General features: G+C 47.5%; 1 protein-coding gene across 1 annotated transcript in view; it reads left to right on the top strand.

Annotated features, from left to right (window-relative positions):
* The first annotated feature begins 1,445 nt into the window (after nucleotides 1-1,445).
* The window catches only part of BMP6 (bone morphogenetic protein 6), a 93,515-nt gene continuing 73,586 nt past the window's right edge, over nucleotides 1,446-21,374 (top strand). The window contains exon 1 of the mRNA XM_075052436.1: nucleotides 1,446-2,313. Within this exon, the coding sequence (XP_074908537.1) occupies nucleotides 1,887-2,313 (427 nt within the window). The 5' untranslated portion in view covers nucleotides 1,446-1,886. The remainder of the gene's footprint in view (nucleotides 2,314-21,374) is intronic.

Genomic DNA, 21,374 nt, shown 5'->3' with positions numbered 1-21,374 from the left:
TGGCAGGCTGAGAGGGACACAGGACAGCTTGTGCACCAGGCTCTCCTCCTGGGAGCCTGGGTTTTCCCAGCAGGACCCCACACCGCCTCGCAGAAGGAGAGGGGTGTTGCTCGCCTCCTCTCAGGGAGTGAGTGCTCCTCTCCCTGTTTAATCAAACCAGCCCCATTGCTCTAAGCTGAGAAAAGTGGACAAGCAAAGCAGCAGTACAAAAGTTTCCCTGGACATTGCCTTCCCCAGTCCTTAAGGGATGACACAGACCTCTTTCATGAAGGTAATGGGGTCCAGTATAGCAAAAGGAGCATGTTGGGTCTATGCTGTCACATGCACCCTCACTTTCAAATTCTGAGTATCTTCACAAAAGGGACAGTTGCAAAAGCAACTTCCATATTCTTGCCTCCCACCCCCGTGATATCTATGCTCTAATCTCCTTAAAGATGCTTTTTTTTCCTTCCAAAACAAGCTTTTAAATACCCAGTATTACGATGTTCCTTGACTGGTGTGGTTAAAACACCCATCTGTAACCTTACTTCCACATAAGTGAACGCTCGGTGTAACCTCCACTTCTGAAAAGAACATATTCTGTCTTGAATATTCTCAGCTGTGTCTCTGGGAAACTGAATATGAGCTTATTGCCAGATTCTGATTCTAATAAAGTTAATGGAAATTTTGCCAGTGACTTCAAATGGTCCAGATATTATTCTCAGGGCCAACTCCTATGAAATTATCCCAGTTCAAACCTAGAGCAATTGCACTGATTTCAGCAGGGCTAGCCTGGAATTACTCATCTAACCCGAGCAAGATCCATGAAGTCAGAGATCAGCATATGGAAGAGCTGCTCCTCGCTCAACCTAACTGCCGTTGCTGGAGTGTTGGATGGTGGAGGTTTTTTTCCCTCTTTTTATGAAAGGGCTGAAAGCAGAGCTGCAACCTTAGACCTTTACCGTAGGAACGGGTACGTTGTTTTATAGCAGTATAACCTGTTTCACAGTATGCAGACGCAGGCTGGTACTTCATCGATCAGGGCCGGCGGGGCGTACCTGCACCTAGCCCTTTACCAGTGCTCCGTGCCCAGTTTTGCAAGGTCTTCCAGAGAAAGCTGTAGGGAGCCATAACCCGTTAAAACGAACGGGACGGCTCGTTCAGATTTAGGACAGGTAGCGCTCCACCTATTCTCAGGACAACCACCCTCCACCCTTTGAGGGCTGGGAGCAGGAGAAAGGGGGGGGGGGGGGGGCGAAATCCTTCTTTTAAGCAGAAACAAGCCAGCAGCGGGGCAAGGCAGAGGCGGCCGGCGCCGCTCTTTGGCGGAGCGCAGCAAACCGGGTGACCAACCGACGGGGCCGGCGCTTCTATAACCTGCTCCGCCGCCCGCCCGCCCCCGCGGGGCCGCGCTACCTGCGCCCGCTCCCCGCCCCGGAGGAGCGGCCGCCCGCCCCGCCGAGAGGCGGGCGCGCTGGTGATTTGCTTTTCACCGCCAGCAGCCCCGCTCCGGCCAGCCCGCGGGGACCGGGGCTGCCGCCGCAGCAGCCGCTCGCTCGTTCGCAGCGGGGGGAAAAGTTCGCTGCTCTTCTTCTTCCTCCTCCTCCTGCCCCCGTACGCTGACCCCCCCCCCGGGGCAGGGGGCATGGCGAACTGAGCGGCCGGGCCGGGGGCGGCCCCGCCGCACCTGAGCGGCGGCGGTGGGGCGGGGGGGGGGCTGCCCCGGGCGGCCATGCGCGGCGGCGGTGGGGGGGACACACGCCAGCGCTGAGCCCCTCTGGCCTGGCCGCCCCCCGCCGGCCCGGGCGCTAGCCGCCGCCGCGGGGGGGCAGGGCTGGAGGACGGCGGGGAACCCCCGGGGAGAGGGGGAAGCGGGGACCTCGCCTGCCTCCGCCCGGCCGAGCGCCATGCCGCGGCGGCTGGCCTGGCTGTGCTGCTGCTGGGCGCTGCTGAGCGGAGCCTGCCGCCCCGCGGAGCCCGCCGAGGGTGGCGGGGAGCCTCCGCCGCCCGCCTCCGCCGCCGCTTCGGGCTTCCTCTACCGGCGGCTGAAGTCGCACGAGAAGCGGGAGATGCAGCGGGAGATCCTCTCGGTGCTGGGGCTGCCCCACCGCCCCCGGCCGCTGCAACCGCCGGCCCCGCCGCCGCCGCCGGGCCGGTTGACGGCGGCGCCGCGCTTCATGCTGGACCTCTACAACGCCCTGGCCGAGGGTGCGGAGGGCAGCGCGGGTGCGGAGCGGAGCGGCCGCCCGCCGCCCCCCGCCCCGCCGCAGCCCAGCTCGCAGGACAGCGCCTTCCTCAACGACGCCGACATGGTCATGAGCTTCGTCAACCTGGGTGAGTGCCGGGGGGGGGGGGGGGGGGGGCGTCTACCGGGGAGAGGGAGCGGGCGGGCGGCTGCCCGGGGAGCGCGGCGGGGGTCTGCCGGAGGGGACCCACCGTGGGGAGGCAAGGGGTTTCGGCCAGGGGGGGGCAGCTCGCTTCGGTGAAGGGCTGAACCTCCCACCCTTCTCGCAAACGGTTAAAAAAAAAAAAAAAAAATAGGAAAACGACCCCGGGATGCAAAACCCGAGGGCGACGGGAGGGAAAAGGGTGTCTTCGCGTTTCTTTGAGTAGTCGTTTTGTCCTCGTTACGGGACTAGCGGTCAGAGCCCGTCGTTCGGGATTAAACCCACCCTGCTCCGGTGCCTGGGCGGCAGCGTCGGGGCCGCGCAGGAGCGCAACCGGCGCTCGCTCCGTGCGAGGTCCGGCAGGGCACGGGCGCTTTTGGGGAGGAAAACACGTCCCCTGCTACTCCACGCCGTCCCCGTCCCCTCTTTTGAGGGGGTCTGAGCTAGCGTGGTGAGGAATACGTGACTCCGTCCAGGGTATTCTGGTGATGGAGCCTGGGAACGCGATAAAAGTCCGTGTCACGTGGAAATCTTGAAATAAGTTCTGTTAGACGTCAACCTGCTCTTCAAATAAATCACGCTGTCGGCGCGTTACTGACGCGAAGGGCTCCGAGGTGGGCATTTCGGTGGGAAAGCCATTAAGCTTGTTTCTTGTAGGAGCCCTGAATACTAGACTGCAATTGTGAGGAAACAGTGTAATTAGATTCAGCCTAATGTGGAGAATGAAAATATTTCAGTTGGCAAATTGCAGTTCCTTTTTTTAGGGAATTCCTGTGAAGCTCAAGTGTCTTAGCCGGTCAGCTGAAAACTGTGTCTTTTCACTGGTGCTGCCAGAGCTGCGTGCCAGAACGACAACACCTGTGAACAGCTTGTCTTGTTTTTTTTTTAAAAAAAGTACAAATTGTTGTGCATTTCCTTATCTGGAACAGTGATATATCACTGCAGCGTGAAATTTCTCTGAGCTCCCAGCACCAGTAGATGCGTTCAATAGCTTTGGACCACGGTGTATGTATTTAGAACAAGAGCTGGGTAATTTTTGTACCTGATGAAAATCCTGTAGTAGGTTGGAAGTGCCCCCCTTGCGCTGCAAATGGTTGTTGAAGGACTTGCCTATGTTGAGATTGAGGTGACTGCAACTCCCGCAGGCACAGCTGAGCTGCCCGGGGTGCTCAGCCCTTCCAGCAGCGCAGAGCCCCGTGGGCTCCACATGCTGTGGGTTTATCGGTCAGGGTCTCAGCCTTCTCACTTAAAATTAGCTTGGGGATGTTTAGGTGGTGCGGCCAACTCAGAACTCTGCTGCTTTTGATTGAGACATCCTGAAATCATCCGTCAATGAAGCCAGCATGGTCTGTGTCTAGCTTGGACCCTGAGACCTGGGAATGCTGTACAGGTTTTGGGTCCAAAGGGCAGCTGCTTCTGGGCTTCTCCCCTCCTGGCCTCCCTAAACCTCTGTGTCCTTTGAATATACAGAGCTGCTGCTGCCATCTCTGTTGTTTGCCTTGGGAACTTTCAGGACCTAGACTTGGAGCTGTGAGTTTAAGCAGCGTGGTGTCAGCTGTAGCTGTCTGTAAGCAATCCCTATAACGCGTTTTATTTAAAGGATGCGGAACAAGGTGCTTGCAAGGGGCTGGGTGGTTCCCAGAGGAGCTGTTTTCAGGGAGAAGTGTGAGCACGTGGTGTTTTAGAAGCTATTTAGCTGCCTGCTTCATAAAGCACCAGGAGAGCAGTATTACACGGTAGACCTGAAAGCGTGTGTTTCTTTTGAAAACAAACAAAAAAAATTCATATGATTCAAATCAGTTCTGATAATTTGGATCTAGACACTTATGTAACAACAAGGAAAATTGTTCATGTAATGTAGTAAAATAGCACGATTGAAATGCTAGTTATGAGTCTCAGGAAGTATGAATCAACTGCAGAAATTTCTCATCAACTTCCAAGTTCCGAGTCATAAACCATAATGTCATTTAACGTGATTGTTTGTTACCAAAGTGTTGGCAAATCAATGGGCTGAGACCAAACAGCTGTTTGGCTGTTTTCTGTAGCTCCTCTGACATGTCAGGGATTTTTGGGGGTCTTTCACATGCGTATTGACACTTTCCCACTAAACAATAACTCATGCCAGAGAACTAGAGGAAGCCTAAGGTTAAATTGTGGTATAGAAACCGAAGGTGTGATGGGAGAAAGCCAGCCTGTGATGTATCAAAGTGGCTTATCAGACGTAGTCTAGAAAATGCAGCAAAAGCTGGTGGGATCGCAGCAGAAAGGGAAGACTTCCTGACCGCAGGGACGCTGACTGTTCCAATGAAACATATGCCAAGCAACCCTGAAAACCCACAGCTGGAGTCTCCTCATAAGCAGACACTGCCAGAATTACTTTATTTAGGATTTTCTGCATGTGATCAGACCTATAATAACTTCTGCTTGGTTAAAATTGGCTTCTGAAGAGCTTTGTGTTCAACCTTAAAGAATTCCCTTGCTATTACTGAAGGGGCAGTTACCAAAGAGATGTGAGGAGCCCTTGCCGTTCTCTCCGGAGCAGGAGCCTACGGCATTACGTGGGTATACCTGGTGCAAGTTGCCCTGAAGATACGTGCGGCTGCATGGGTGTGAAGTCAGTGCAGGTGGCGGGGGTGGCCTGCCTTCAGGTGCTGATATTGCTTCTGCTGCAGCCCAGAACCAGGCAAACATTTGATGATGCATCTCCTTGTGCTGGAAAGCCATCATCTGTGTCAGCTGTGTGGAAAAGCCCCACTTTGTCCTGAAAGTTTGCAGGTGTTGATGTTCTTTTAAAAGAAGTGCATCTAATTTTTCCAGCCCTGTGGCCCAAAAAGAGTCGGGAGCTTGTAGTCACTGCTGATTTTAAATGTGCAGTGCTCCAGCCCTTCCTGACCAACATACATATTCCTTCAGTCCGGGGATACAGCAGATGGGTTTTCTGTCTGGGGAAGGCTATGTTTCCATATGTGCTCAGGGTACAAGTCCTCCTTGTCAAGGACTTGTAAAGCTGAGGGACTTCAGGCAGTGCAGGTTTGTCCCAGGCTCAAAGGTGATGTCCTAGGAAATGGTTTCTTTTAGGGGGTGGGAAAGTGAAAAAAGCAGGACACAGGTGTGAAGGTTCTCCAGACGTGGGGAGTTGCTGTCTTACACGGTGGACAAGAAACATCAGTCTTTAAAGTGTAGAGTCTGGGATTTATCTTGCCTGCCTGGCGACGTCTGCACTGTACTATAGACTTGCAAGTTGTGGACAATGATTTCCAAAGGGGCTGACTACAGGGGAACTTTGAGTGTCCAGGGTTTCCAGGAGATGCTTAGCACTTTGTTTTGTAAAGCACCTGGAGAGTAGACATAAGTGTTTCTTCCCATTACAAGTAAAAACATGCATAAGATATAAGCCAGATAATTTAGATAATAAATTTCATTTATCAGGTTAGATACCAAAAAATAATTTGACAGAAAGCATCATCTACCCTTGGTAAACCTGGTCCCTGTTTTAGGAAGATGATCCTCAAAGTGTCCATTTAAGGTGTTTTCCCTAGGATGAGGCACCCAAAAAGTGCCCATTTCTTTCCATTTCCCACACAGGAAGTCTGGATACCTAGCGTAGATGGAAACATCTGCATTTTAGATCTCTCTATTTGGGATTTATCAGACCAAGCAGGGTACTGAGCTTCTGTGCCAGGGGAATGGCAGTACAGCAGGGTTGTGGTGCTGGGAGGGGGGGCGTTGTGGGCTAATGGGTGTTCTCGTGAAACTGTTCAGCTCTTCTTGTAGGAACATCCTTGATATAAATGTAGCACTGGCGTGCCTTGACACAGCACTGTTGGGAAAATAACATCTATTAACATTTCCTATTTGACTAATGTACCTTCCTCCTGGCACCAGGTAGGGTTATTTCCTCTTTCTCCTTGCAAAACAACCCGGGCTTGGTATGGAGATCCCTCTTTGAGGCAGTGACATTGGATTGACAGCTGGACTCAGGCAAGCATCCCTGTATTTCGTTGCTAAGACTGTTTTAGCAAGAGACGTATTGAGTTCCTCATGACAACCCCTTTCTCCCTCAGTCCGGGGAGATGAGGAGCGAGGGGTCACAGCTCAGACCAAACTGCAGATTAGGGCTGGGGGCTGTGGCAGATCCAAAGTCTCCCTGGTCTCCTCTGGTTCATCAGCGCTGACGTGAAGGGGAGCTGCTCTCCAGCCCCTGTTCCACTGGCTGGTGTCTTCAGAGAGTAGTACGTGCCATGCGTAGCAGCAGAAACAAAAAGACTTTGCTACTTTAACTGTGGCCAGAATTATTCCCTGTAAAATGAGAGGTTCTGTGGAGCAATCCTGTGTCAAAATGGGGAAGAAGCTCTTCTGGTCCTCACCCATGCCTTCCTATCCTGGCATCCACACCAAGGGAAAAAAGCCACTTGCTTCCCCCAAGAAAAACCAAGGAACCCAATGACAGTCTTTGCAGGTCGTAGTCTCTGCTATGACCCAAATCTTGGGGCTGTTGACAGCTGGATAGCTGTGCAGGGAAAGTCTGAACCCATCAAACCCTCCAGAGATAAGGGCCGTAAAAAGCGTGCCTTTGGGGTGTGGTGCCTGGTTATCCACAGTGTCCTGCCTTTTTGTAGCAGACTAACAGCATGGACTCACTGTATCTCTGTACTTCTGGAGAGAGGGTTTTCCTCTTTATCACAAGACCCACAGGTCTCTTGGGAGGACTTCAGGCAGAAGGCTGAGGGGACACCTAGCTGTTTGCCAGGCAGTCCTGCAGGCAGCCCTGAAGCTTTTTCATGCAATTCCATTTGCGACCATGGTGAAAAGCCTCTTTTGTCTTTGAATCCCTAAACCCCAGGCAATCCCCATCTTTCCTGCAAGACTTCAAGTATCTGCTGGGGCAAGGGTGCTCCCTTTCAGTGCAAGGGAGCTGCTCGGAGGTCAGCATGGGGCTCGCTGTACAAATACTCTCTCTCCCCTTGCCTATAGAGCAGCAACTTATGGATGCGATGTCTTCCAAACAGGCTTTTCATCTTTTTGGCAGCTGTCACCTACCAGATTTCCTTCTAGGAATGATCTTGCACAAATCCATGGCAAGCACTTAGGTGCAAGCAATATGCCTTCCCTCTGCATGGCTTTTCACAGGAGGGAAGCAGGTGAATTTTTTCATCTGAAGGATTTGATCAGCCCACCCGCCTTTTTACTGGTATCACGCTCGCTGTCAGGGGATATGAAATTAGGCAACCAAGATGTATCAGGGACGTTGCATGATTATATTGACGGGACTGTACCATTCATACTGTCATCCCATCTGTTTATATTCTTGGCCACATGTTGTAAAGGTCAAGACATCTACTCACAGGGAGTAACTGGAGTGTGTGATGCTGCGGATCTGGCTGTGCTGCCAGCTGGCTGTGTACAGCCTCGCGCTCTCGGCATGCGAGCAGCGTCCTCCACGTGTGTCCAGAGCAGGCCAGTATTAGAAATCATGAAGCTGACGATGGGAATGAGTTTACCGACTTCTGCCAAGCCTTGTATACCGGGCTTTGGTGCCAAGACAGATCCCAAGTGTCGGAGAGCAGCCGTACGTTTGCTGTTCAACTGATGCAGCTCAAGGTCCTCCTTTATGTCATCTCCTTGAAGTAGTTGTTGCTTGCGAGCTGCCTGCAAGCGTGCAGCTGCCTGAAGTCACGATTAAAGAAAGGGCAAATGGTCTTTTAGAAGTCCTCAGCTCCTCCACCCTCTGAATTTGAGGGACTGCAGTCATCCTTGTGCGTTTGGCCAGGAGCCCTGGAAGATGTGTGGCTCGCGGAGAAGCTGCTGTTCAAAACCTGCACTGTTGAAATGAGTGGAGGGTCACGTCTGTGTAAGCAGTTTATCCAGGTCTAAGTGTCATCTGGACTAAGCTACTGGAACCAGACCGTGTGGCATTAGCAGGATTATTCTCTGTCTTGTGAAAGCTTTTCAAAGCTTGAAAATTTACACTGTCTTAAATTTGGGTGAAATGTTGAAGTCTTACTTAAAACAACAACAACAAGTGATTGTAATTGGAAGAAGTTAGTATTGCCAAAGAAATCTTGATTGATTCGAGTCAAATTTTGTATGTATAAATAACAATATGTATAAAAAGTTGCATTTTGAAACACAAACCCAGGTGCGGGGTTGGTTTGTTTGGAATTTTTGGTAAAAATAAAAGCAGCACTTCCTAGTTCTTTTCCTCAAACAAAGTTGAAACTAAACCGCTCCTTATAAAAAGGATTTCTTTTGGCAATTTTCTTCCAGCGAAACATGGCTTCATCAGAAAATCACTTGGGCGGCTCTGTCGTGGAGGTCTTGTGCTGAGCTCTGCAGGGACTTCTTGCCGCAGGCTTGTACCTCCACCGAGGAGCTGCGGTCCTTGCCGGCTCTAGCCTGGTGCATCGCGGCGGTGATGCTCTCTCTCGTAGTTTTAAATATAAACTTCCAAGTGGTGTTTGTGATTTAGGAGGAAGGAAGGTGGTGTTTAGACTTTCCATGCCGTGGAGGCATGATTCTTTTTGAGTCGTCTTGCCTCATTGCTAACTTGTGAGGGGTTAGAGGAAGGTACAAGTTACTTGGCATGTAAACAGTCCTGTTGTGTGTTTCTGCTGTGTCCCAGCAGATGCACAGTGACACTGTTAAGTACGGTCCACCTACTAATCATTTAGCATTTCTGTTTGACCATTTATATAGCGGTGTGAAACAGAAAGCAAACGCTATCGCCTGAATGGAAAAATGGCTCATGGCTGAGAGATTCCTGTTTGTTTTCACAGGCATCAGACCCCAGAACCTGGGAGACTGAGGTTAAGGACCAGAAAGTCATTTTCTGTGCACCTGATTCTTGGAGGCTGGTGTAGAGTCACACCTAGGTTCCCTGTTTGATGGGGTAATGGTTTTAAACTGAAGGAGGGTGGGTTTAGATTGGATATAAGGAAGAAATTTTTTACAGTGAGAGTGGTGAGACACTGGAACAGGTTGCCCAGAGAAGCTGTGGGTGCCCCATCCTTGGAAGTGTCCAAAGTCAGGTTGGATGGGGCTTTGAGCAACCTGGTCTAGCGAACGATGTCCCTGCCCATGGCAGAGGGGTTAAACTACATGATTTTTGAACATCCCTTCCAGCCCAAACCACCTGTGATTCTAAGTCCGGAGAGGGCGTTTGGGACTGGGGTTCTCCAGCCGTGACACGCCGAGGGGACGTGCATGAAAACCATTCAGCGGCTTGTTTCTTTCCACCTTTTTTCGGGTCACGGCTGGCAGAGGATGAGGAGCGGTGCCTCCTGTGTGGCTGCAGCGCTTGCAGGAGGGGTGGTCGGCACCAGCACCCCGAAGAGGCGTCCGCTCCCCGGGGAGCCCTGCGGCCCCGCGCTTTGCACCCAGAGCAGGTTCCCAAGGCGGTGGCTTTGGGAAGGGCACAGGGTTGCAGCTGGGCTGTGGCAGGAGAAAAAAGCTTAATTAAAGAAACTGAGCCCCTGTGGGATCGCAGGGGTGTTTAGTACATCGTAGTGGACTTTGATTCCTAAAACCTGCTATGGATCAGGGCTGGTATTTCCTGAACTTTCAGTTACTTAGGCTCCCAGGCTAAGAAACAGCCTTATAGGGTTGGGTAGATTTTGGGGGTGGTGGGTGGTTTTTTTTTTTTTTGTTCATTTGTTTTTTGGGTTCTTTTTTTGGTGATGGCATGAGATATTTTTTGTTTTGTTGTTAAGGGCACAAAGATTTTGTCAGCGCTGCCTGCAGCTCTTTTTATTTTACGTTGCAGTGCTCATCATAGCACAATGACAGAATTGAATCAGTGGTAGCAACAGTGGGAATTTTTGGCAAAAAAGGATAATGTAGACAGAGCCGAAGTGTTCTGCTAACTAAAACAGTAGCTGTATTTTCAGAGAGCTAGACATGACTGTTTTGATCCAATGTGGTGTTAATCACAAGAATACATAACTGCTTTCCTATGAACTTTCCCCTTAAAAATACCCAATGATATCACCTGATGTTTTGCACGAATGCTCAGTATAACCAGAATTTAGAACAGCTGGCTCCATATAAACTTGGAATATTCATAGGTCAAATATTAGTGTATAAATAAAAACATTTTGAAAATGAAAACAGAAGCACAGTATTTGAAATATACTCAGCGTGCAGATGTACTTCATGGCTTGAATAGCTTTACAAATTAATCAAGACAGTGTTAACACTTGTTCCGAACAAGTCAAATTTCCCGATAATAAATGAGAAAGTGTTTTTCAAACAATATTCCAAAGATGTGTTATTCCATGTATTTTAATGATCGTTTGCAGTCTCAGAGATGTATGAATTGGCTATTTGAAGCCCCCTTTTAAAGAAGATGTATTTGATCAACTGGTAGCAAATGGAAAGCCGCAATTTCTTTTATCAAGTGCAGGCTGTAAAATATGCCCCGTTTAAAACATGCACACAAACGTTCACGGTGAGGTGTACTACTGTATGCAGGCGCAGATGCAGCGTTCTTATCTTGTCACTGCATGGTGTTCGCGTGGCGTATACGGTCAAGGTATTAGACACTCTGTTTGTACAAGGGCTAAGGGGTGACATAATGTCTATTGAAGCACAGGCGTTTAGCTCCACACCAGGCAACAAGGAGCACTTAAAAAATGAGAACAGATTAGAGCTTGTGGACAGGTTGTGATAGTCGCACCCGTAAGCCAAGAGGTGTTGGAGGGAGGAAAGGGTCTGCAGTGTCAGTGTGAAACAGAGGTGCCTTCTTGCATCCTTGTGTCTCCTGGGCTTTCCAGACCATATAAGAGAGAAATCCAGGAGAATAAAGCTGTAAGCAGTCAATCCTGGTCCTTTTACAAGGAATAAAATTGTCCAAATGAGTTGGAAGAAATGTTGAACTGTAACAAGCACGTACAAGAAGCATAAGACTTGTCTGCCTCTGTAAACTCTGTAATGAAAGGTGTTTGGACATGAACACTTGCTGCAGCCTAACTTCCATATTTTTCAAACTGCGTTAAAACTATCTGGATTAACACTCTGTTTCAGGGAATAAAGAAGTGGTCAGAGCTTTAATTCCTCGTGTCGCAGAGGCGCAAGCTCCCTCTGGCTGAATCCAGATGAGCAGAGGTTGAAGTGGCAGTCTTTAGTCGCCAGATGCTCTGCAGGAAAAAAGGAGGAAGCATTTTCTCTGTCACTTCCCATGGGCTGCCCATTCCTGTTTCTTCTCCTCTTATGCCCACGCTGGTGGCGTGGTCCAGCTCAGCCATGATAAACACGCTTCTTGGTGCGGGAAGAGGCCTTGTAAGCTTTTAATATACCTGTGTCTTCATCATGATGCCAAGCCTGGTTTCTCAAGATGTTTGCGTGCAAGCAATGAGGGGCTTCTCCACGAGCCTTGTCCTGTGTGCACGATTTTGGTGCAAAATAGTAGGAGCATAGTTCTAAAATTTAAGCCTGGTACGAAATTGGTATTTGAATATCTACACAAAGATTTGATCTGCAAGTACAGAATCCAGGTGCTTGACTTCAGCAACGAAGCTTGGAGGAGAAACCATTTTAGAAAAGCAGCAGTCTCTCTTGCCCACAAACTGTCATCCTGAGACCGCATTTCAAACATGCAGACCCTTTTGCTTAATTATTGTAACATCAAACGTCTTTGACATGAAAGGGACCAAGCAGTGGCTATGCAAGATAATGACTTGTTTATAAAAATAATTTAAACAGCATATGAAAAGGATAAACATGCATGTCCTGCCAAAATTCACTGTATGTTCTGCAGGCTTTGGTGATTGTGAATCTCTTGGCTTGCCCTTTCAATCTCTTTTTTTTTTTAATGCACAAAGAAAAAAAGGCAGAGGGGGAAGGGAGTGAAGAAAAAAGGGAGATGTGAAAAAAAGTTCTCATATTTAAGGAAGTTCCAACTTATTATGCTATGGAAGATAGCTGGAGAGAAAATACATTTGTTTAGCGCACTACAATAGAGCTTTTCACTTTGAGATGTCTGTGTCTTGTTTCTTGCATGTGATAGTTTTTACACTTTAATGATTGTAGCAGCTGTCCTGTCCAAAAATGTTCCATTCTGCAGGATGTGTAGTGCTCGTTACTTACTAGACAACGTAAGGATACTGCTCTGTCTCTTATTCAGGACCCCAAAACACTTCATAAGCATTGAAGTCTCACAGAGTGCTCTGACAAACGTAAATCGTTATTATACTCATTTTCCAAATGGCTAAGCTGAGGCTCAGAGGGCATGACTGGACTGGGGTTGTGATAAGGTCTCTGAAATTCTTGCTTCCAGTCCTGCGATCTAACCGCGAAACTGCGCACTGCGTTACCATCCTGGCAGGTCCCCAAGTGGCTTGTGGAGTCGGTGGAACAGTAGGGTCTTATTTGGTGAAACCCGTCCTTCTTCAGGTTGCAGCATCAGTCATCTGGAGACCGCAGGTTATCTCTTGGCTTAGGCTTTAGTCCTTCCCGCTTGTGAACCTTTCTCATCCGTGTTGCACAATCTGTGCCTTCTGCAACCACGCTCCGGTAGGGACGTGGGTCCTCAAATGTGCTTGCAAACAGCTCAACATCGGTAACGCCTCCGATCTCCATCACTGCTATCTGAACATGAACATCCACCAGATGTCCATTTGTATATGATGTCTACTATTTGCCCTGAGTGATGGCTTTTGCAAGAGAGCAGCTATTTCTTTCGGGTCTCTGACTGAACAGCGCAGAAGACACCTGGGTGCCATCAGTGGTAGCATGAGCGTGTGGACAGGCTCTGGTTTTATGCCTGTGTTGAAGTGTAGCTCTTTTACATGGGTGTAAGCTGACATCCATGAGGAGCTGAATAGGAAAGATGAAAGCGGTCACAGGCTAGCACATTTTTCACTTGAAACTATTGGAGAGCCTAGTAAAGGTTTGCTTGACTTTTGGTAACATCCATGATAGTGATAAAGTCTATGCTGCGGGGGGGTAATGTCTTTTGGTAATGCCCATGCTGCAGAGTCGTAATGTCTTTTGGTGATGTCCATACGGCAGGGAAGCTAATAGTAGGTGTTCTTCTGAGTTAACTGATAGTTTTGTTGAGAGACTCCGAATAAAAATACAGTGTAACGGCTGAAGTCAGTATAATGACTCCTTTATGTTTCAGGAGCTATTGGGATTGGGTCTGCCTGATACTTTTGCTATCGCTAGTCTCAGTAAAAACAACTTTATGGGGTCCCAAAACAGTCTGTTGCTTCTGGCAGTCAGCGAGCTGGCAGCTCCGACTCACTGAGGCTTGAAGAGATAGTTCATTAATTCATGGCACTTTCCAGAATAAACATGGCAAACCTCCTCTGAAATAACAGACGGTAAATCCTCCTTGTCACTCAAGACTGCACATTTGTCTTCAGAAAGGGACCGTGAAAGAAGCTGTCCATCTCCTAATAAATGAGAAAATAAATAGAAGAAGAATTGTGCATTGTGTCATACTTGACATGGCGAAGCTTCGGGGTGGAATAACAGCAAACCTTGCCTCCCATCTTATCCCTGTTAAACGTGGACCTAAACCAAGCAATGCCCACCGGGCAGACTATGAGATGGTGTAAACTATCATAGCTCTTCGGCAGGAATCCTGGGTGGGAACAACAGCCTTTTTTACTCCTGCTTTAGCTCTTTTTGGGAAGATAGATTTCAGCACCTCTCGTCTTTAGGTCCTTGGGGATGGGACCCTCTGGTTTCTCTGTGCTGCGAGACTTGTAAAGGTTACTACAAGCTGGGGTTGCTCGGAGCGCACAGATGTTTTGTGCAGCTTGTTATTTTCTATGTTGGAGGCTATGAGTCAGATTACTGTTACCAAAATGTTTATGTGAAATCATTTCTGAGTCATATATTTGCATCATATACAACCTGTCTGACAATCAAAACATTCAGTGCTCAGCTAATGATTGTACTAAGTTTTCCAACACTCTGCTCCAACATAACATAATTACACAGCTAAGTGCAATATATTACTTTGACAGGGTTCTTCATGCATCTTGTGATGTCAGAACATCATCATTGCTATTATTTGAAATTATCAGAGAAATATGGACTTTGTTGCACGAAACAAAGTTAAAAATAGTGAGAGGCAGTCCCTCAGAAACGCAGTGCCCTGCATATGTTCCTGGAAATGTTTTTTTTCCTGTCCCCAAGAGAGCATGTATTTCAAGAAGTTGCATAGTGCTTTTAACCTTGTTCTCTCCAGAGAGGTGCCTTATTAGGGTTTATTGGTGAATTTATGGACAGTTGTGGATATTTGCATGGAGAAATTGTTTCAATACTGGGATTCAGCAGCTGCCCAGGAGGCTGTTTGGTAGTCTCTGTATAATACAGTTTATAAGATGGAACCAAAGTATTTGTAGCTGCATGGAAGACATAAACAGTCTGTAAACTACAGCTTAATGCATGCTGTGTTTATCTGTTGTGTGAGTTCTAGTATAAATAGGGGTTGCTTACAAAAATATTCTGAATAACTAGGGCAAACATTTAAGATTATATTTACCTTCAGGTGTGTGAGAACTAGGGCAGGAGTGTTCGCTGCCATGTCCCAGTGAATTCAGTAGCTCCTCTTTAATTGTTTATTCTAGAATGGGATGGGGAAGAACGAAGCACCCCCCAACTCTGTGCTGAGAAAATAGTCAAGGAGATGAAAAGTACGTAGGGGCATAGTGCTGCTCTTTTGTTTGTTTTTAAATAACTGTCCATGAAAAAGCATATGGATATAGAAATGGAAAATGATTTTAGGGCTGACTTCTCTGAATTTGGTTTACAGTCTTTTGGAATTGGCTTTGGGAGCTCGGTTACAAGCGTGAAGGGCACTGGCAGGTCCCTTTAAGTATAAAATATCATTGCATTTCATCGCTCTTACTGAACTGGCAGTGTGCAAAGTGCAGGATGGATTATGATGACATTCTTTACGTTCCTAGTGAAAAAAGTATAGACAATACAGTAGTGGACTTTCCTGGCTACAAGTGTCTGAACTGTGCTTAGTAATTAGGGAGCTCGTGTTTGGAGCAATAAAAAGCATCCCTGTGCAGTATTAGCGAGCACCATCTTTGCTTACGCGCTCTCCTTGGCCAGCGTCAGTGGCAAATACATAATTGGACTATGAGGACCAATATATTGTGAAGTGTAGTGGAAAATGCCAAAAAAAAAATTTCAGTTGGATGAAGTCCATTTGTCCTGTGCTAATTTCTAGCCCTGTAAACAAACACAGCTGCTGAGTGTAGAATCAGTGCTCAGAGTGGTTAAAAACAGTGATGCATTGCTAGTGAGATCACGGCAGAAAAAATATGTAACATATGAGGCTGCAGTAAGGATCAAGACTATCCTCAGCTCTGATTAATTGTTTCTGTTTATATACTTTCATCTATTTATGATGCTGTAGGGTAACTAGAATGTAAAGATGGCTTTTTAATTGCCAGACCATTCAGCTGAAACAGAGTATTAAGTATTGATGAGCCAGTTGTCATGAACTTCTGCAAAAGGGTCTGAATCGGTGACCAAAGGCTTAATAAATGTATATGCATGTATTTTATATTTCTCTTTTTCATACCAATATGTCACCGGTTTGGTTATCTGGGCTTTGTTGTTATTTGTTTATATACATGAAGGATCCATGCAGGTAGGTTTGCCTGTCATTTCATCTTTATTAAAGTATCTTTAGAAGTACTGCAGTACTGAACAAGGGACATGAGGCTTCAAACATCAGAAACCTCAGGGCCAAGCCTGCTAGGTCATTGGCAAAGCAGCAGCACTTACGCTGTAATTTGTCTTGTGGCCCAGTTATATGTTTTGACGTCCCTGAGCTGACTAATTGCTCTGGGGAAAAAAAGAAGTAAAGAACGGTCTTGGTTACTGTAGAAAAGAGAGCTTCCAACCTCTTCTGTCCATCGCATCAATTATTTAGTGATTGCTGCATGGTCATCCCCAGATCTAGCAGAGTAGGGCTCCTACGTTTTGCCACAATGCAATTAGGTAACGCGCTTGACGTCGTATTGTGCATCGCCTATCCTAACTGAGCATTAAAGAGTTGGGTTTTTTTTCCTCCTTGGCTTTGAGAAAAGAGAAGGCTAAAGGAGCTAGATAGTTCAGGTGGAAAGCAGTGAAGAGTCGATGAGACAGAATATTAATCACCACGTGTGATTGATGAGAGGAGTTGTTGTCAGGGAATCCTCCAATGCAACACAACAGTACGTACGTTGTGTGTGGAGGGTGGCTGAGGTACCAAGGCCCGCGTGCTCTGTGAGAGGGTTCGCTGCTGACAACGCTGTGGCGGTGCCTGTGAAGGCTTTTTGCCAGGCGATTTGCCCGGTCCTTGGCCAGCTTGGTTGCACGTGTGCTGCTGGGAGGCTGTGAAGCCGAGACGGGTGTCCTGGCTCCTCCGTGGTTTGCTTTGGGCTCTGCGGTGGCAAGGCCGTCCTGTCCCACCGCCCTTGACGAGTTGCCTAGAAGCCCCGAGAGTGGCAGGTTATCTCCTGCTGCAAATCTGCATCTGCTTTGTCATATTAAAATTTTCCGAGAGATGGACTTGGTCTTTTGAACAGCTTTGGTTTGAAACTTTTGGACGTTTCGTAGCCATCTGGGACTTTAAATTGTGCTGGGTGCTTCACCCCGTGCTCTCCTGGGGCGTGTGGTGGTGCCACCCTCTTCAGAAGCCTCTTGGGCCTTGAGAAGTAATGGGGTGTTCACGTTGATGCGTACTGGACTGTGCTATCGTGAATTTTGTCATGTCTGCAGAACGTGACCGGGGTCCCTCAGTGGCCCAGGTTCTGGAAACTCTCCTTGCTGCTACCCCAGCTCAACTACGCACTGGCATGGAGAGTTTAAATCTCGAACTGTCAGTCTGGCACTTTCCATAAACACTAAATTGACTCAGAGTGGCTAGGTCTAGTGCTATAAAACATACCGTTCAGGTCTTATTGCCAAGAAAAAAAAAAATTACCTGTAAATAGCAGACTTACAGCATAGGGGCTTATTTCTGTGCTTGTGCTTTTTACATTTCCATTTTTGCACCAGCTTGGCGAGAAGTTAACTTAAATGTCAAAACTATTTTTATGTAAATATATGCATTATTGAATCTCTTACTCATAAAGCAAATACTACTTTAAACCCACACAAAACAGCTGAAGCTATATATATTTTCTCACTACTGAATTTGGCTTTTAATAACTTGGAGTGGACTGTCCAAAATAAAGTTAGGAATCAAGGGCGCTTTATTTTCCAGCTAGCAACATATGTATTCTTGGCTTTGGACTGTACCAGTATGAAGTGGAAGAAAACTTGGATTTGTACTACAGATCCTCTCAGCAATTAAAAAGAGAGAGAGATATCATAGTTAAATAAACACATTATTTTTACATTAGCAAACTTTTCTAAAATTCTACAAAGCTACAGAAAAATATGAAGGTCTGTTAAGAAACCTTGAAGGCTTTCATATCAAACAGTGGCTTTCTAATGCGTTTCTCCTGCTGAAAGTACAGCCTCGTGCCAGATTCAGAGGCAGCACTTACACACGGAACGGGCTGTAGCCTGCAAAGAGTCCTGTAGATTTCACTGATGCTATTTGAGGAGTAAGGACAGCCAAACCTGCCCTTAGCAAGTACAGGCAAAACCAAAGCTGAGGTTAGGGATTGTGCACTAAGCCCGGGTCGTAGTGGCCTGGAAGGAGATGCTCATTCTCTGTCCTGGGATTCACGGCTTGTCTCCACATCATGCGTTTTCTTGCCCCACTGCCCTCCTGCCTGCGGGAAATTACCTGAGGTCGGTATCAGTTCCCGAAGATAAGGTGGGAAAAGCCACTTCAGAAATTCATTCAGACAAGAGCTTATTCCTGAACCTGAAGAATACCTTGCCAGTGGTCTGCCACAGTCTCCCGGTGGGATTCACCTTATTGCTGTCTTATCGCTACCTGCCACGTGCTCCGTGTCAGAGCCGCTGTACAGAGCTGTCCGTGGGTTTTGCCTTGTCCTCTGCTGCGGGCAGAGCTCACCCGAGCACGTGGGTGCGTTCAGGCTGACTGGGATGCAAAGAAGCAAGGTAGAGGAAGAGGGGAATCCTCAGCAGAATCGCATGCGATCTGCCAACCCGGATTTCAGTTCGAGGTTTTTAAGTCAATTATCCAGCAATTCAAACCATCTTTGGCTGGGTCGCAGGGTATTTGTTTGCTGCTATGTGTGCCACGAAGGGCACGCATCGCTACTTCTACTCCTTCTGGTTGAATAAACCCAAGCTGCACTCGAGGAGGCAAAAAATCGGAGTGCTTTCTGAGGCAGATAGGCTGTGAAAGCTGCCTTGGTTATCTGAGGCTGAAGTTGATGTGAAGCACAACCGGGAAAAACCCCTGACACCCCCCCTACCCCCTCGCTTAAAATGTCAGATAGAGTCACAAGCAAAATTTGGACAATCCCACCAGTGTTGGAGCAAACGCTGCAGTTGGTCCTGCATGGGTCACGTCCAGCCGATCACTTGGGCTGGCTACGTACGCCTGACTTCAGGGGCACAGAGGAGAGGAGGGACACTGGGGGCAGTAGGAGTGAACCGGACTGGAGAGAGGGTACATGCACGCGTCCTTGTTCTCGTCCGTGCAGGCAAGTGAATTTGAGGGGTGGTGCCTAAGAGATGCTAGTTTTCTAAAAATAAAGTTTTCAGCTGGATAAAACCACCGCTCTTGCTGATGCAGCTTTTGATTATTTTACCTCTTATTCCATCTTTCATAGTTTGGGTGATTCAGACCTGTGTAAACACTACTAATGGGGCCTCGTTGCTGTGAGAGCAGAGCCGCGTGGAAGAGGCAAGGCTGACAGGGGCAAGAGGTTTACCATCTTTATTACCATCTTTATTAGATCAGCCAGAGGAGTTGAGAAAACAGGCATGCTCTCTGTTCTAAAAGGCTTTTTGCCCATGAGATCCCATCAGCATCCCTGGGTGGTGTCCCGTGGAGCTCCTCGGGCGGCTGCCGGAGCGAGGGGTGAGCCAGCTTTGCCTGGCAGTGCCTGGGAGGGAAGTCTGAGGAAATGATACTGTTCTGCTTTTCTTGCGATGTCCTCTCCTAGGAAACCTGATCGTAATGTTCTTTATTCTTTCTCGTTAAATGCGGTGTGTGTTAAAAGGCTGCTGAGAGTAGGCTGCTCTGGGTTCTCTTTAAACGCAAGCCTTAAGGAAAAACTGAAACAACAGATGAATAAAATGGTTGTGGTCTAGCTTGCGCCATAAACACTGTTTTCCTTTTTAAACACATTTTTGGAAGGTGAGAGGAAACCAATTACAATTGAGTTTAAAGCAAGCAGACTTTCCTTTGACTGAGACGCGTGATTCATCTTGACCGGCTTTTTCTTCATTTTTAAGTCATTCTGCTTGTGCCGTGTTCATTTCCTGAGCTTATTTTGTTAACCTTGCCACCTGAACAAATTAAGCGCCTGTCATCATGTGGTGTTCTCTTAATTATGTACCTGCTGGTCACAGTTGGGACACCTATATTTTTACCTGCTTCTCTATGTAGCTAGAGGACAATTTATCTTGCAGATTTTTTTCCAGTTTTTGAAAACTTTTTTAGGGTATTGTGCTGATCATGTGAATACACTTAAATGTCCTGGTTTTCCATTGCTTTGGCTTTTCTGTGTGTGCTTGGAGTGCCAAGGTAGTAAGCTAAGGTACAACAGTTGGTACTTTCATTAGCAGTGGTGGTGCACATGAAAAGCCCAAATCTAAGCAAGTAAATTGACGTTGGGACTAGCAAGGACCCTCAGGGCCATTGCAGACAGCGAAGTTGTAGGCATTTTGTCTAGCAAGCTGCACAGAAATCCTTCCCAGTTTTCCCCCATGTCTCAGGTCACAGGAGTCCTGCTAGCTGCCCTGGAAAAAAATTAAGAGCAAAGAAGTAAAGACCTGTGCCTACAGCTGTAAGCTGCCAGGGGAGATGTACCCAGGAGCAGGAGAGATGAGCGGTGTCACTGATGTCTTGGGTCCTCTCAGCAGTTGTTAGGTGATGTTCCCAGGTGGGACATGGACTGTCCTCGGTGCTATAGAGGGAGGAGGAAATACCTAACATGCAAACTCTCCCTGCTGCTTTGATTTGAGAAGAATGTCCTCACTGGTCTTAGCCTTCGCAGGTGTTATCTTTGCATGTGGTAGATTGTCAGTAACCCAGTAACTGGGTCGCAGCAGGCTCTTGCCCCATGAGAGGCGCTGAGGCTCTTTCTCTAGCTGGGGTCAATATCTGGTGCTTCACAGGACCACAGGAAAAAAGGCTCAGACCGCCAATGTAAGTCATGAAACGTGGGACTAATACAGTATAACTACAGGCCAAATCAACATGGGAAAAATGATGATCACCTCCCACTTCATTGTGCTCTGGCAGTACTGACACATTTGACACCTGGCCTCATTTCCCAAGTTTCAGGTTCCCGTTTCAGGAGCTACAGGAGCAGTGGTTAAGTAGGACAAAGCACACCCCAACTCTTCTCCCAGTTTTTCACGTGGATGTGTGTATGCTGTGCTCATGCTCTCTTCACCTCCTGCTCAACACCGTCAGCCTTATCTTAGGAAAATCTAAAATTTGCAGCGTGCAGGTGTCGGAGGTAGCTTGTGAGAGATGTAAAACACAGGTACTATGTATTGGCTGGGGAGGAGGATCTGCTTTTTCTGAAATGTGGCTTTTTGGTCTAACTCATGACATCTATACTGGTATAATAACATGTGCATTAATATTTGTAGAAGTAGCGACTGAACATCATTGTTCAATGAATGCCCCAGACACGAGTGTTGGTTTAGATGAAGTTTGACATTATATCCTTATTATGTGTATGACAGAGAATGAACTCAAAATATCTCCAAGTCCATGCAAAATTATTTCAAGTTGTATGTGGCCAGTAGGTACCCTGTATCAGGGTAACTGGTTTAACTGGGATATTCTTCAAGAAAATGAGTCAGTTTCATGATAATGGGGGAAGAAACAAAAGTTTAGCTGAAACAGCATTAACAGATTGTTTGTCTCTTGGAATGCAATCAGTGAGCAGT

The sequence above is a fragment of the Buteo buteo genome, chromosome 20 (genome assembly GCF_964188355.1).
Source record: "Buteo buteo chromosome 20, bButBut1.hap1.1, whole genome shotgun sequence".
NCBI classification, from domain to species: Eukaryota; Metazoa; Chordata; class Aves; order Accipitriformes; family Accipitridae; genus Buteo; species Buteo buteo.
Note: the sequence above shows the minus strand (reverse complement) of the source record. Positions and strands in the feature narration are given on the sequence as shown.